This window comes from Aspergillus sclerotioniger (genome assembly GCF_003184525.1).
Source record: "Aspergillus sclerotioniger CBS 115572 chromosome Unknown BO94scaffold_29, whole genome shotgun sequence".
NCBI classification, from domain to species: domain Eukaryota; kingdom Fungi; phylum Ascomycota; class Eurotiomycetes; order Eurotiales; family Aspergillaceae; genus Aspergillus; species Aspergillus sclerotioniger.
Genome location: NW_020291019.1, coordinates 415,056 through 431,196, shown reverse-complemented (window position 1 = coordinate 431,196; position 16,141 = coordinate 415,056). Strand labels below are relative to the sequence as shown.

The window sequence follows — 16,141 nt, the reverse complement described above, 5'->3', positions numbered from 1 at the left end:
TATAACTGACTAACCATATTCATCAGTTCTTGTATTATTAGTCTCTGTTGCTGTGGGGCGCGCGATGAGTTTAATATAGTTAATATAATGAATGGTTATTACTGGATAACACTCGTACTGACTGGTGCTTAATGTATCAAACCCTAGGATCGCTTCTCCCTGTTCCTGTTAGCTTAGCTTCCGTTCTAATACGTACCTTTAAACTGGGTCAAGGTAGTCAGGTCAATGACTATCTAAAGAGGACTGGTCCTGAACAAGAGAAGAGAAGTAAGGCTAGATAGTGCCGCGTAGCTATTCATAAGTAAGTACAGACGAGTGTTATTGCTAAGCTTTTCTAAAACGTATGGTTACTTAAAGATAGTTATATTGAGCACGAAGAACAGAACTAACTAAGTACATGAAAGAGTGTCCTTATATCCTATCCTTCGTTGTAGCATTGCTATGCTATATTGTAGCGCTGATACGTCCTGTCGTAGTGCTGATATGTCCTGTTGTAGCGCTGATATGTCCTGTCGTAGCGCTGATACGTTATAGCTTGTCGGTGATATGTCCGTCACGGTCACGTGCCGTGTAACGGCTCCGGTGTTGGTCACTCAGATCGGGATTCTACTCGATAAGAGTCCTTATCTGTCCGGGTGTAGCCTTCTGCCTGACGTGTCCGCCTCACTAGTCGTTCAGCTAGCAGGGGTCCGTAACAACCAGAAGACAGGCAAGATAGGCTAAGATCTTATTATAATATAATTTCCGTATTATATACTGTAAAAAAACAGAAAATAGATATGCAGATATACTGAGTCACAGACTAGACTATAAAATAAAAGAAAAGATTATAAAACCAGCTATCTTAAAGCAAAATGCAGATAGATCAATCAGTTATAACAAAGCCAATCTAGCAGTAATATTAAAAATAGATAGTAATTTAATTAAATAATTGGCTGACACTACTAAAAAAGATAAAACACTTTAAGAGATGAGTAAGGATTTACTAGACAAGATTATTATCAACAAGGATGGACTAGCCTACTTTCACAGATTAATCTTTATATCAATCATTATAAGAATAAAGATCATAGCTAAACATCATAATAAACCACTCAAGAGCTACTTAAGAGTTGAAAAAACCATAAAACTAATCACGAGGAATAACATTCCAAACCTCAGACAGAAAATACGTGGTTATATTAGATAATATAAAACATATATTAAGGATAAGCCCGCAAGACACTAACCCTATAGATAAATACAAGTATAGGAGGCACCACAATAATTATAAAAATTAATAATAATTGACTTTGTTAGTCTGCTACCTGAATCTGAAGAATATAATACTATCATAATTATCACAGACTGCCTTATTAAATATATCTATCTTATTTTTAGTAAAATAATAATAATAGTAATACAGATAGTAAAACTGTTTCTAGAAAATATTGTTATAAATCATGGGATGCTAAAGTATATCATATCAGATAAAGACAAAATATTTATCTTAAAGTTCTGAAGGTTACTTACAGACCTTATAAAAATTAAAAAATAAATAATAACAGCTTACTATCTGCAGATAAATGGACAAATAGAAAGGATTAACCAGATAATTAAGCAATACTTAAGACATTATATTAATTATTAACAAAATAATTAAGCAAATCTGTTACTGATGGTGTAGTTCTCATACAATAATGCCAGTTACTTAATAATTAGAGTCTCACTGTTTTATACTAATTACAGTTATTACTCCAGATTCCTGGAGATGTTATTAGAAAAGTAACTAGTTATTAATATAGCTGAAGATATTGTCGCGTTCACGGGAAATATATATACTCAGTTATTCTGTGATATTAAATTCATGAAGCTATAAAATAAGATCTACTATAATCACTGACACGGGGAGAAATCTGACCTAAAAAGAGGGAAAAAAGTATTCCTACTCTGTAAAAATATCAAGATAAAATGACTAAGCCAGAAGCTTGACCATTATAAACTAAGACTATTTATCATTGAAGATAAGAAGGGGCTAATTAATTACAAGTTAAGGCTACTGAAATCAATGAGCAAAATTTATCCAGTGTTTTATATCTCATTATTAGAACCTGCACCAAAGAACACTAGAATTACAGAAAAAATGGAGATTGATGATAATACTGAACAAGAATATGAAGTTAAAAGAATCCTGGACTACAAGAAGATTAACAACAAATCATATTACTTGGTAAAATAAGAAGAATATAATATCTTGGAAAATATATGGAAATCTATCAAGAATTTGATAGGCTATCATCAGCTTGTGGAGTAATATTATTGATAAACAGGTTAAAGTTCGCCCAGAAGGAAGGGGAACCAACTAACTAAGTCAGACTAGGATTATCTGATACAGTGGCAAGTTGAGCAGTATCATGCTTATTGGCCAGACACTCCAGCTCTTGGAGATCCTTGGTGCTTGGAGGATCCTCCTTGTCTAACTGCTTTAATATATTTGAGTTGTGATTTAACATCCGCTCACCACGATCCCTTAGAAACTGTTATTGTTTAAACAGGCGAGCCATCTTGGTAGAGATACGAGCCTGTTCAGCCAGGGCTTCAGCAAGTTTGCTTTGTATCTTTTATTAATTTTACTTTAACTTATTCCACTTCTTATTATTATAAAATCATTTTTCATATTTCTGACTGTGATGAGTGCAAGTAATATAATTTCAACTTTTTAAATCTATAATATAAGAAATACCTTTCAGAAAGCAATATTTATAAGAATTCTTAACAATATGACTGTCCTCACAAATCTTGTCAGATTAACAAATACGCTCCTTCGGCCAGTTATGATTAATATAATAGTAAGACATGTTGACCTATCCTGGAAAAAAGAAGAAACTGAAGGACCCAGCTGTTACGGACCCCTGCTAGCTGAACAACTAGTAAGGCGGGTATGTCAGGCAGAAGACCACATCCGGACGGAAGGGGACTCTTATCGAGGAGGATCCCGACCCGAACCGTCAGGCAACACGGATCACGTGACCATGGTATACGGACAAGCATGTGGTATACAACATACCATCATGGTCTATGACTACCAAGTGGGTATACGATAGACCCGATGGTATATGGAATGGTATACAGAGAACAGATATATAAGGACACTCCTTCACGTACTTAGCTAGTTCTGTTCTTCATGCTCAATAACACTATCTTTAAGTAACCATATGTTTTGGTAAAGCTTAGTGATAATACTCGTCTGTACTTACTTACGGATAGCTGCGCGGCACTATCTGGCCTTACTTCTCTTCTCTTGTTCAGATCAAGTCATCTTTAGATAGTCATCAACCTGACTATCTTTGATTCAGTTCACAAGGTACGCATCGGAACGGGAGCTAAGCTAACAGGAACAGGGAGAAGCGATCCTAGGGTTTGACACCAGCCAACACATACGGGGGGGATACACACCTTTATATTTCTTGAAAACAAGAAACCTTGAAGAAGGGGGAGTGATGTTACAGACCCCTTCTAGTCAGATTACTAGTAAAATAGACTTATCAGACAGAAAGCATCAACAAGGCAAGTCTCAGACAACCAGTAACTCTTATCGAGTAAAATCCCGGTCTGAGTAATGCCCGGAACAACTTTATATTATATGATTATCTACCATCAAATCTACTATTAAAGATATATACAAGGTATACTGGAATCTTAGATTATGATTAGATTAACCATTTAATCTACCTTGGATGGTATATAATATGGTATACAAGGGATAGGATATATAAAGACACTCTTTTATATACTTAGCTAGTGTCAAACCCTAGGATCGCTTCTCCCTGTTCCTGTTAGCTTAGCTCCCGTTCTAGTACGTACCTGTGAACTGAATCAAGGTAGTCAGGTCGATGACTATCTAAAGATGACTTAATCTGAACAAGAGAAGAGAAGTAAGGCCAGATAGTGCCGCGCAGCTATCTGTAAGTAAGTACGGACGAGTATTGTTACTAAGCTTTATCAAAACATATGGTTACTTAAAGACAGTGTTATTGAGTACGAAGAACAGAACTAACTATATACGTAAAGGAGTGTCCTTATATATCCGTCCTTTATATACCATTCTGTATACCTTCCCATATACCACAGACATATACCATATACCCGACCATATACCCTTTCGTATACCCGCAGTCACGTGACTCGTGACACGTAGCGGCTCAGTCCGGGTCCTGCCTGATAAGAGTTGCATCTCTCCGAGTGCCGCTCTTCTGCCTGATGTAACCGCCTCACTAGTCCCTTTAGCTAGCAGGGGTCCGTAACAGCTAGTTCTATTCTTTATGCTCAATACTACTATCTTTAAGTAACCATAAGTTTGGAAGCTTAGTAATAACATTCATCTATACTTACGGATAGCTGTGCAGCACTATTCAGCCTTACTTCTCTTCTCTCATTCAAGACCAGTCTGTTCTAGATAATCATTAGTCTGATACATCCTCGATTCAGTTCAAAGGTACGTATACCAGTGAAGCTAAGCTAACAGGAACAGGGAAGCGATCCTAGGGTTTGACAATATTATTACAAGAATTAGTAATATTATAATAAGATAATATATGATAAAAATCTAGAAAGAGAAAAACTATATTACTAATAAAATCAGAATAATCTTTATTACTGTAGAATTTATAATATTTTTTTAGTTAACTTCGTGAAGACCCCGGAGACTATAATATAGTAAATTTTAAATATATATTTTAGAATTAACAATTTTTTAAAAGCTAGATAGAGGATCCTGCTAAGATCTCTATACTGTTATAATAATTAATTAAATTAGCTGATCATATTATTATAACAACCTCCAGTAAAAATATTAGTATTTCTTAATTAAAGTATCATGAAGTTATTATTCTTAATATCTATATCAAGATTATAAAATTCTTTTTAATACTGTATTAAAAAGATATTATAAATATTCAGATTAATAAGATTAACTATATAAATAATTACTAGATTGTTAATCAATTATAAGATGCCAGGGTCATCCTGAGAAAGTAAATATATAATTCTAAACTTAATAATATTAGTTATATTATCTAATTTCATGCTTACTGGATAGTCTATAGTAATTATTAAGTATTTAATATTAACTTTAATAAGTTATTTATTCCAGTAGTAAATAAGATAGTATTAAAACTACTTTTAAGTCTTATTACTCTGAAAACTTATATTATAAGTAATAAAATATTATTATTATAGTCTATCTCCACGCGTTAATCTAAGATAAGTAAGTTTTTATAAAGTAGCTGACTAGCTATTATAAAGAATTCTCTAAATATATTTACAAGTTAAAACATACTTTATATAGACTTTATCAAGCTGTATTTTTATAGTATTAAATATTTATTAGCTAACTTACTGAATTTGGTTTTGAGTTACTGAAGAAAGATCTCTGTATTTATTAAAAAAATATTATTATTTTCTTAATATTTATTAATAATTCTGTAATCACAGCACTGAAAATAGAAAATCTTAATAAATTATTACTTATTTCAGTTATTCGGACTAAAAGAATTAGATGAATTAAAGATTTTTCTAAGATATAATATTAAATAAAATTATAAAATCAGAATAATTAAAATATTATAATTTATATATTAAAGAATCTCTAATTACTACAGAAATACAATACTTCTTTGTTACTTTATATTAATAATATTATTATATTGAAGACTTAACCGCGCTAATATAATAATACTAACTATTAATATTAATATTTATTAGAGTCTTATTAACTAATTATACTACTTAATGGTGAAGTCATATTCTAATCTTTAATACTTTATCTTCTACTTATAATAATAACTTCAAGTCTTTACTGAGCTAGATATAAAAGCCTTTAAAATAACATACTAATATATAAAAATAGATACTAACTTAAGTATTATTCTTAGTAGGAACTCTATTAAAGATATAAAAGTCTTTATTAACATAACTTACGCAGACTATAAGAATAGCAAGTTTATAAAAAAATATATTATATTCTACATGGGATTACTAGTATTATAAGTTTTATAAAAATAAATAATACTAATCCTCTTTTTTACTGTTACATAATTCTGTGTATATAACAGTACTATTAAAGAAATATTATATATCAAGAAATTGATAATAATATTTAATCTTATAATCTTATTTAATAGCCGGATCCCCGTGTTTACAGACTCAGCTAATTTTTTTATAATTTATATTAAAAATCCTATTCTTACTCTACTAGATAATTAGACAATAAATATTTTTTTATTACTGACATAATTACTAAAAGTATTATTAAAATATTGTATATTACAGGAATAAAGAACTGCAAATAGTTTTACTAATTTACTTAATTTAGAAACATTCTGGACCTTTCTAGTAATATTAAGAATAATACTAAATCTTGTAATCATTATGTTATCTAATAAATTTATATTAACTGTCTAATCAGAAAATAACATTAACTTTATAAAGACTGATTCAAGTAAGATCTTATTATTTAAAGAACTGTGTTAAAAGACTGCCGGTCCTTTAAAGTATAATAAGCAACTACAGTCACGTAATGCTTCTTTTTCCACACTGCTACTCTACCTATATAGAGGCTGTCAGTAGCAATGCTTTAGATAGTCATCCAATTTATTCATTCCCACTGAATCCACGTTGTATCGCTTCAGTAGCCATTCCGACAGTTACCACCGTCCAGGCTTGCTCAGCACATGGAGTCTGCGGACAGATACATAGATGCCATAGCACATAGGTTAGGAGATGGTATTGGGGGAAGGTGCTAAAGAGCCAGTGATAGGAAGTTAGGAGGTCGGATGTTTTGAGCTCGTCGGCGAGGGTAATGGTCTCGATGGCTAAGGAGAGGGTTTTGTCTGTTGGGGTGGTAGCGGTAGTGGTGGAGTCTTGGTGGTGGAGGAATACCTCGAGTCTGCCGAGGCAGATGCGGCCAAGAAGGAGAGCGCATTTTTGGATCGGGATGTGTGGGTTACAGTGTTGGAGGTATTGAGTGTGGAGGCGGGTTTGGAGCGTGGAGAGGAGAGTTTCGAGGTGGGATTTGCGAGAGGTTGGGGGGTTGGAGAGTTGCGAGGCCTGGCGCATGGCGCGGTTCATTTCGATGGTTATTAGGAACATGGTTGTTTCGGTCCAACATGCTCGTGGGGTTGGCGGTTCTTTCATGTTAGGGTATAGCTGGTGGTCGTCGATGTTGAGAGGGAGCTCGGTGTCGCTGGATGGACCTGGGTCGGGGAGAGAGAATCCGTGGTCTTCGGCTACTCGCGTGTCGTAGCCTTGGGTCGCCCACCAGAGTCGACGGCGAATTTCGCAGTCGAAAGGGGAGAGATGGAAGTGCCGTCCATCTCGGTGCAGGCCGATTGACTATGCTGCTCGGATGACGAGGCCGTTTAGCACCCAGCGGGAGCGGCCTCCGTTATGGTTGCGGCGGCAGAGCTGCATTGCGGGATTAGTTGAGAAGGTTGGGGATTGAATGGAGTCTTACCAGGTATATTGCCATTGTCTGTAAAGATGGAATAGTGGGAGAGTCCAAGAATGAGGCCATATGTAGGGACACTTCCAAGCCCCGCTGGTATCTGCTGAGCACAGAATGGCGGTCCTCGCTGAGGATGACATGGGTAGCAGACGAGGACAGGCTCGTCACTGCGGCATAGTAGATAGCAAACAGAAGTGCTTTCTGATCTGCTCGCGTCTGCTTTGGGTTGCTGATGGCGGCGAAGAAAACCGGCTCGGTGGCCGGGATGTGTAGTATCTTCAAGAGAACATCCACATTGTTCAGGTATACTTGCCACAATTGCGCCGCCTGACCGCGCGATGGATGGAGTCCAGACGCTTCCTTGCCTAAGAGAGGGTTGGAAAAGAGACCGTCGAACCCATCATCCGCCTGTGTCTGATCACTGTCGGTGGGATTATCCGGGATGTCAATGGCCGATTGTAGATCGCACTCCTGCTCAACAGTCAATCACAGCCATGACCACCGGTTAAGAACGGACATTTTCCAAGACCCGTGACAACAAAGACTCATTGATGTACCGTGCGGAGGAACCTTCCTTGACCAGCAAACCGTTTGATAGTCTCGGTCCCTCAGCTTCCTCCACTGGCTGGCGCTCCGATTTGTTCAGGTCAGTTGCATCTCTGTCAACCTCCGAAGGCCCGTTTATGCCGGCTACATCTCGCTCCAGCATCTGCAAGCGAGGCCGGGGCTTGGCAGATAACCTCTTAGAGCGACGTTTTACCCGCTCAGGACCGGGATAGCAGCATGGTACCTTGGCTCTAAGGCACATGGAGCAGGGCGTGGCTTTGTCGCAACGGAGTTTGCGCTCATGGCAGCGGATACATGACCGTTCCACATCATACCGCCGCACCAGGGCTGGCGGCTGTTCGCCGCGATGATCCATGCGATGGAAATATTGACCAGGTTTTGACAGCAAAATTGATAACCTTGTAGCGCCTCAGTGGGATTCTCCAGAAGGCGGATTTGAAAGGGAGTCGTGAATATGGCGGGGGCCTGGCGGCCGTTCGCCCGGATTCCTTCGCAGGGATTAATTAGTCTCGGAAGTTCGGAGACAGCCTGAAGTATACCCTGGCCAGTCCATGATGCATAAATAGGAACGTATTTTCCTGTAGGCTGTTCACTCCATCAACTTGAATAATACAATTTCAGTTCCAATTCCGGTAGCATGTCTCCTATCACGAAAGTTGCCTTGGTGGGGGTAAGTCAACCTGACATCGTGTCTTTTGCGTCATATAAGAGTGTATTAACCCTATCTCCATCGATAGGCCGGCGGGAACCTTGGACCAGCCATCCTCGACAAGCTCATCGAGCACTGCTTCCAAGTCACGGTCCTGAGCCGGATCGGCAGCGTCCACACTTTTCCTCCGTCCATACAGGTCCACCACGTCGATTACAGCTCGCAGGCCTCCCTCACAAATGCCCTTCGCGGGCAAGACGCTGTCGTCTCAGCCTTGTCTCCCCGCGCCCTAGACCACCAGCTCATCATCATCGATGCTGCAGTTGCTGCCGGTGTCCGACGCTTGATCCCCTCTGAGTTTGGCTCCGACACGAGCAATCCCAAATGCGCAACTCTGCCGGTATATCACTCTAAAATCGAGACCCAAAATACCCTGAAGGGTACGCCCAGCCTTACGTACACAGTCATTTGCACCGGACCATTTCTGGACTGGGGCCTGACTCGAGGCTTTATGGACATCCAGAGCAGGCGAGTTACGTTGTACGATGGCGGTGATCGCGTCTTTAGCACCACGACGCTTTCCACCATCGGTCGAGTTGTCTGCGCGGTGCTGGCACATCCTGGGAAAACGGAGAACCGTGTGATCCGCGTGCATGACATCGCCACGACGCAAAATAACCTGCTAGCAATAGCACAGAAGGCCGTCGGCCCGGACGATTGGACAGTCCATCGGTGTTCGGTGGATGACATGCACGAACAATCCTGGGCGGCTTTTAAACAGGGAAAGCGTGATATGCAGACTATGCTGGGATTCATCGTGACTGCTGCCTGGGGGAAAGGGTATGGTGGTCATTTTATCCAAACGGAGAACGAGATGCTGGGAATTCCTGAAATGACAGAAGCGGATCTTCAAGAGGTGGTAGGCCAGCTGGCTAGGAAATAGCCATGAATGGTCCCGGAACCAAGGCAAAACTTGCAAGTTCGGCGCGATCCAAGTTGCTTTTATTGGGGCAAACTCTCACAATTGGTGAGCTTCTCTGATATGGGCTTCCAGTTCATAGTTCGACAGGGTGAAGCCGTGGTAGTTGAATCAATTCTCAATTGATGCAGGTACTCCGTATTCGTGTGGGGATTATAAAGACGCGCGGTGGAAGAATTACTAGAGGACAATGGATACCCCTAAAGGCGGCTGGCCCTGAGCGTCAATGACCAATCGATGTTTAACATTCCAATTGTTTGAGTGATGATCTGTAGTTCCTCGGGGGTAACGACGTTCTATGGCCAAGGCTAATGAACAGAGGATACTTTGCTGTCATCTGACCCCAAGCATTTAGCCAAGTGAGCCAGGATCATGACTCAGCTCCCATGATGAACCTTTCCAGTGCAGCCGCGCAGTCGAGCTCCTCATTCTCACATTGGATTTCCAAGGAGCGGGTTTTGAAGCTGGAGTCAGTCAATATTTTGTCCACGCCGTCCCGGATGGCCTCCAGGGTAGGGCTATCGGTCCGTAGATTGATGCCGATTCCAGCCCATTCGACACGCATCGATACCTCGGCTTTGTCTTCTAAAATGCAACTATAATCAGAAATCTGATCCTCGAAAGCGAGTAATCTGGACTTACGACCCGTTCCAGCCATGACCATGGGAACCCCATTCATGATCCCGTGCGTGAAGCTGCCGTATCCTCCATTGGTGACAAATACGTCGACATAAGGGAGCACCGCGTCGTATAAGAGGTAATCAACGACTCTTGCATTGCTAGGCACCTCAAAGCCGTCTAACCTCGCATCCCTCACACCCAGCACGCCAATGACCATGACGTCTTCTTGATCAGCCAATGCCTGGATGGTGGGAATGATCAGCTCCTTGTAGTCAATGCGGAATGTACCCTGGGTGACGAAGATGACTTTTCTCGGGCTTGCTGTCTGCTTGTTTGCTTTCAGATCATTCCACCAACCGGGTAATGGCATTGACGGATCGATTTCCGTACGCGGGGTGCCGCCTACAAAGCGGACCTTAGGCGAAAGATCACTGCGTGGATACTCCACGCTCGAGGAGCAAGGCTGCAGCATGATGTCATGGCCTGTGGTCCAGAAGTCGAACAAAGGCTCGGTCACTTTGACAGTGGCCCCGAGCTTCGTATACACGGTGTTGGCGTAGTCGATGAGCTCGGCGTCCATGTCCTTCATGGCACTATACATAGCAGCATTTCGAGCACGACCCTCGTCACTCGAATCCGGCGGCAGGCCAGGTCCAAAAGGTGCCGTATCGATACTTGAGATAAGCAATGATCCGGTGCCGAAGATAATTGTCCTAGGAAACTTATCATAGCCATTCGGCAGAGAAGCACCTAAGATGAACGGCCAAGTGCCCATATACAAGAGCTCCTGTACGATGACAACGTCTCGGTTGGGATGTTTCTCGCGAAGTGTCTCCAGCACGGTCTGCAGCGTCTTCATTCTTGTTGCAGTCACATCGATGAAGTTTGTCTTTATGTTGAAAATGGCTCGTTCAGGGCCATCAGGAATAGCTTCCAGCGTCTGGAGGGTTTCGGCAGTGTATATGTTCTCTGTCGGGTAAAAGGTTGCGCCGGTTTTTTCAATGGCATTCTTGAAGTCGGGGCCGCTGATGAAGGAGACATCAAAGCCTTCCTTTGTCAGATGGCTGGCGTGAGGGAGAAAAGGGAGCGTGTGCCCGGAGGCTGTCGCGCAAGCAATGACAACAAGAGGTTTATTGCTGACCGTCATTGTAAAATGAAACTGTAGAATGAATAAATCACAGACAATTGAAGAGTTGTGTTAACCTCTTTCTCGAGTTGTCGATATGCTTTGAGTGGCTTCAGCAAAGCTGACTGGCGATTTGCATGGAATGAGTGATGTCTCTTGTTGAACAAGGCCCTTCTTATAGAACGATCAAGGATACTCGGCTGATGGTGAAGTGGAGCATGATGCACAGGCAATAAGCACTAGATGCCGGTGGGTTTGACGGGCCAATAGGTGCTTCCACTCGGGACTTGAGCAAACGAGCGAGCCATAGGACCTATGCAGAGGTTCCTAGTGCGAAGCTAATTCGGTTCATGTGGAAGTAGAATCCGTTGTCTGGTCACAGATGCCTTCTGAGCCTGAGGAGGCTGTGGCTGTTCAGAAGGATTCATGTCGGAGATGAATATTGAGGTGTATTCCTGTAGGATCAACGACTCGGAGCGCTTAGAGATTGGTTGCACGATAATTTTTGGGATACTTGACGAATTGAATGACTGATGTAATTGGATGAAGATGGAGGGGAGGGGAAGACACAGATGTGGATGGAGGAAGCGGAACAAAGGCGACAGACGGCCTGGCGAGATCACCTGACAAGCAAAAACTTTGGTCATTGCTGGCTGTCTCTCAAATAACGGTTGAGGTTCGAACAGATTGGTTTTCTCGGTTAGTTGTCTGTAAATTATAAAAAGTATGAAAGGTGGCGTTCAAAATATATATATCGGGTACAACAGAGTTGTCGCCTACAATAACGGTACACACACCAGAGATTACTATCAATAGGATTACAGGCAAATTTAATTTCAAAATACCAAATACCAACACGATGGGTAGGCAACATACAGTGAATACCATTTATAAGAATCTAACTTCATTTCTATCGACCACCACCCCGGTCTCAACCCACGACGGCGGCCGTCAACACGTCTATCTCGTTCATGTACAAGGGTATCGGTGAGAACCATGGGCCTCTCGTAACATAGGGGGACTCCTAATGTGCCAGATTTCAACGAAACGAATGGAGAAAAGGGGAAAGAACAGCGTAAGGAAGAGAAGAGAAAGATCATGAAACAAGGAATGATTTCGTCCCACGTCCTGCCAAAGACCGCAAGCGAGGATATCAACATTTCACAGGGCTTCAAATATTTTCGGAGAATGGATAAAAGAGACAGCAAAAGAGAAATCGTGGATCATCGTCTATCAAAAAACCAGCTCGTGCGCTTGCCGGACTCCTGCGACTGGACTCCGGCCACTGGAGCACTGCTCTCGTTCCCTCCGCCGCCGCCCCGGAGCGGCTTTGCAATTCGCGAGCCGCCAAAACTGAAACCGCCGCTGCCATCCATACTTGGAAGACCCCTCGTAGAGCCCTGTTTCGCAGCCTCAAGCCGCTCTTTGACCGCCGTGAGTTGCGCTTCGAATCTGTGTCACACAGTTAGCGGTACGTTCTGTTAGCAAGGTGGAGCACGCCGTACCGGTGATTGGCTTGGGTGAGTTTCTCCTGGCTCTCCTGGAGCAGGCTCTCCAAACTCGCGATCCGCTCGTTCCGCGCGATGAGCTTCCTCTCCGCAATCGCAACCTCCTTCTTCAGGCTGCTGTTCTGCTCCACCAGCTGCCGTTGCACATGAGTCAGCTGCTCCAGGTTGCGCTCCAGGAACGCCATCTTCTTCTGCTGCGCCCGGTTGTTCGACGACCGGAGAACGTTGTTGTACTGCTCCCGAGCATCGTCCAACGAGATCTCGAGCTCGACGACGCGTTCGCAGCGGTTCTGCAGATCGCGCATGAGCGACTTCTTCATGGCGTCAAAGTCCGCAATCTGCTGCTGCAGGTTCTTGCCTGCGGTCCCGTTGGTTGAGACACGGGACTGGGAGTCTGCAAGGGACGCGCGCAATTGGTCCAGCTCCTCATCCTTGCTTGCAATCTGGTTTCGAAGGTCCGTGACAGCCTGGATTTCGGCCTCCTTCCGGGTCACGTACACCTTCTCCAGCCGCTCCCGGATCTCATCCACGTCGCCCTCGCCCAGGTTCCGCTCCAGAAGGTTCTCATAGTCCCGCTCGAGAGTCGCCAGCTTCTGCTCAAGTTCCGCTCTACGGCTGTCCTGCAGCTCGCCTAGTTCACCCCGGTCGTTCATCGTGAGCTCGGCTTGACGGATGAACCCTTGGGTCTCCAGAAGACTCGCCCGCAGCTCCAGAAGGTCGTCTGGTGCGATCGTTTCGCCCGTTTCGCTGATCTTGTGCAAAGCGTCGACGCGCTGGATCAGATCCTGAAGCTTCCGTTCGTTGTTGGAAAACACGTCCCCGCCCAAGTCGAATCCGGCCATCATCTTCGCCATCTTCTCAGCCTTCTTCTTCTCCTTCTCATCCAGTGCGGCGCTGGTCTCCTTGGCCTTCATACGAACATCCAAGAGCTGCTGCTTAATGTCGTCCAGCTCGGTCGTCAACTCGGAGTTAGCCTCGCGGAGACTGTCCATAGTGATACCGGCCTCCTTGCTCTCGTAGGACACCTTCTCCAGTTGCATGCGAAGTTCATTCACTTCAGTGGTCAGTTTATCGTTGTCTTTACCTGAGCGCGCGGAGTTCTCCTTCATGTTCTTCAGCTCCTCGCGTGCCTCACGGAGGCCTCTCTCAATATTCGCAATGTGCGACTCCTTCTCCGCGATCTGATCCTGAAACTCATTTTCGCGTCTGAGGAACTCTTCCCTTTCATCCTTCTCGAGAACAAGGCTAGGCGTGCTGGAGCGGTCACCCAACCTCGACTCGGGGCGAGGGGTCTCGGACCGAGGGGTGTCCTGGAAACGAGAGGGCGTACCGGGTCGCGGCGCGCGAGCCTCGGCCTTGGTCATGCTCACGGCATCCCCGCGAGAAGGGGTCCAACGGTCCTTGGGAACAGCCTCGCCACTGCGCCATACGTGCACCTCAGTTTCAAGCTGCGAAATATAGGTTTCAAAGTTCGTCACTTGGCTTTGGGCCTTGCGGAGGAGTTGCTTCAGTTCCGAAGGGCTCAGCTCAGCGTTGACCTTCGCCTTGTTCTTGATCGCCTTGGCGCGCACACCGAAGCGCAAGGTGGAGATGGTTTCGGCATCGTTGTAGCTGCTGGGAGAGCAGTTAATGATCAAAGTCGTTCTCGAGTTACCTCCCAAACTCTCTTGCAGGATACGGGTGAGTTTGGAATCACGATACGGGATATGCGTCGATTTGCCGTCAGTCAGTGCGTTGATGACCATTCCAAGAGCACTCAAACTCTTGTTGATCTTCTTGGCCTCTTCGAGCGTCTGACCACTGGCGCCAGTCTTGCCAACCTTCTCACTACCTGCCAGATCGACCAAGAACAGCTGTCCACTCTTTGCAGAGCCCGTCTCCAGGTTCTTCTGGGTGACGGTGATGACGAAGATGGAGTGGGATCGGGAGGATTCCTGATTCATGTTTGTCGCCGCAACCGCTCGCGCTGCACCACCACGCCGCATGACCTCGTACACCTCCTGCACGCTCGAGACGTATACCTCAAGCAGACCCTTGACATAGACACCCCTCGACTTCTCCTCATGGACGGGAAGGTTGTCGTTATGGGGGACCAACAAATCGCGAATCCGTTCCATGTAAATTTCCATGTAACTCACCCGAACGGTGTACTCGATGTTGCTTGGACTCGTGAGGATGCTGGCGAAGATCTGTTCAACAATGCGAGGGATGATACCCTTGCCCACATCGTCGTCGATATCTGAACCCATCATGGTATACGACTTTCCCGCGCCTGTCTGACCGTAAGCGAAGACCGTTCCATTGTACCCGTTCAAGATGTCGTCGACAGTGGGTCGGACCGAGAAGTTGAAGACGTCGGTTTGCTTCGAGTCCATCGGGAACACCTGGTCGAATGTGAAGGCTCCAGAGCCATCGCGGGCCTAGTCTGGGTCAGCTCATGCAGCGAGACTGCCTGCGATCCTTCGAAAGCTCACGTTGACATAGCAGGATTGCTCATTTTCGAATTCAACAATCGGCTCTCCTCCAGAGGCCAGCTCAACTTTGTTTTGCGGTCGGAACCTCGCAACCACTGTGTGCGAACGGTCAGTTTGATGACATCCAGATACTCAACCAACGACCGGGCCGGGGGGGGGGAGGTGATGCGCACCCTTAATGGTGTTCGAGGGGCCAGATGACCTGTCAAGCGAAACAAATCAGTTCCCACCCGCTCCCACGGTGAAGCGGTGAAGCACAAAAACTCACGCCATGATCACTCTGACCCGAACAATAAACGGCTGGAGACGGGAAAGGACAGTAGGAACGCCCCGAGAGGAGGGGAGTGAATGAAGGACTTCGTTCAGACCAACAAGAGGCGAGTCTGCTGGAGGCCAGGGTCGGTGGGCGGTGTTGTTTGGGTCAGGGGCCCACGTGCACTAGACCGAAACGAACGTGGGCAATAAATGCGCGTTCGGCAGCCCCAAGATTCAGAGGTCGGGCAACAGGTGAGGGACCCAGCACCCATGGACAACGCGAGTGGTTGTGACGTGGACTCGACTGATTTCCCGGCCTAAGGTGGGGAGACGATGATGGGGGAGACAACCAGGGCGTGGGTGAGGGATTAGGTATGCAGCAAGCATTGTTTGGGAGTTGCAGCAGGTGTTTGGCAACCCCCTCCCGTTTAGAGTGTTCTTGGCGCCCGCCGAACAGTACCGTCGGTAACAACAATAAT

The 16,141-nt window shown here is 44.4% G+C and overlaps 5 protein-coding genes across 5 annotated transcripts; 1 reads left to right on the top strand and 4 right to left on the bottom strand.

The window, feature by feature from the left end:
- Nucleotides 1-6,516: 6,516 nt before the first annotated feature.
- BO94DRAFT_627325 (uncharacterized protein) lies at nucleotides 6,517-8,405 on the bottom strand (the record flags this gene model as incomplete). The annotated part of the gene is made up of 3 exons (XM_025617412.1): nucleotides 6,517-7,371; nucleotides 7,493-7,954; nucleotides 8,001-8,405. 3 exons carry the CDS (start codon nucleotides 8,403-8,405, stop codon nucleotides 6,631-6,633), a joined length of 1,608 nt encoding a protein of 535 aa, XP_025463964.1. The 3' UTR covers nucleotides 6,517-6,630.
- A 282-nt stretch (nucleotides 8,406-8,687) lies between these two features.
- BO94DRAFT_524269 (aromatic alcohol reductase) lies at nucleotides 8,688-9,642 on the top strand (the record flags this gene model as incomplete). Its single annotated transcript, XM_025610255.1, has 2 exons — nucleotides 8,688-8,720; nucleotides 8,788-9,642. The coding sequence occupies 2 exons, from the start codon at nucleotides 8,688-8,690 to the stop codon at nucleotides 9,640-9,642; spliced, it is 888 nt and encodes a 295-aa protein (XP_025463963.1).
- Nucleotides 9,643-9,941: 299 nt separating this feature from the next.
- On the bottom strand, nucleotides 9,942-11,944 carry BO94DRAFT_499856 (UDP-Glycosyltransferase/glycogen phosphorylase). Its single transcript, XM_025609394.1, has 2 exons — nucleotides 10,321-11,944; nucleotides 9,942-10,263 (listed from the first exon to the last, which is right to left on the bottom strand). Exons 1-2 carry the CDS (start codon nucleotides 11,444-11,446, stop codon nucleotides 10,049-10,051), a joined length of 1,341 nt encoding a protein of 446 aa, XP_025463962.1. The 5' UTR covers nucleotides 11,447-11,944; the 3' UTR covers nucleotides 9,942-10,048.
- Nucleotides 11,605-12,220, bottom strand: BO94DRAFT_212670 (uncharacterized protein). The gene has a single exon (XM_025606166.1). It carries the CDS (start codon nucleotides 12,070-12,072, stop codon nucleotides 11,764-11,766), a length of 309 nt encoding a protein of 102 aa, XP_025463961.1. The 5' UTR covers nucleotides 12,073-12,220; the 3' UTR covers nucleotides 11,605-11,763.
- Nucleotides 12,221-12,311: 91 nt separating this feature from the next.
- BO94DRAFT_538633 (putative kinesin family protein (KinA)) lies at nucleotides 12,312-16,034 on the bottom strand. Its single transcript, XM_025612532.1, has 5 exons — nucleotides 15,676-16,034; nucleotides 15,581-15,609; nucleotides 15,408-15,502; nucleotides 12,931-15,353; nucleotides 12,312-12,877 (listed from the first exon to the last, which is right to left on the bottom strand). The coding sequence occupies exons 1-5, from the start codon at nucleotides 15,678-15,680 to the stop codon at nucleotides 12,649-12,651; spliced, it is 2,781 nt and encodes a 926-aa protein (XP_025463960.1). The 5' UTR covers nucleotides 15,681-16,034; the 3' UTR covers nucleotides 12,312-12,648.
- Nucleotides 16,035-16,141: the final 107 nt, after the last annotated feature.

Coding starts and splice junctions, on each gene's coding strand:
- BO94DRAFT_212670 (XM_025606166.1), bottom strand. CDS start 12,072: ATGACCAAAGTTTTTGCTTGTCAGGTGATCTCGCCAGGCCGTCTGTCG.
- BO94DRAFT_499856 (XM_025609394.1), bottom strand. CDS start 11,446: ATGACGGTCAGCAATAAACCTCTTGTTGTCATTGCTTGCGCGACAGCC. Junction 10,264..10,320: donor GGTCATGGCTGGAACGGGTC/GTAAGTCCAGAT, acceptor GTTGCATTTTAG/AAGACAAAGCCGAGGTATCG.
- BO94DRAFT_538633 (XM_025612532.1), bottom strand. Junction 15,503..15,580: donor CCCCTCGAACACCATTAAGG/GTGCGCATCACC, acceptor GTTCGCACACAG/TGGTTGCGAGGTTCCGACCG. Junction 12,878..12,930: donor CTCACCCAAGCCAATCACCG/GTACGGCGTGCT, acceptor TGTGTGACACAG/ATTCGAAGCGCAACTCACGG.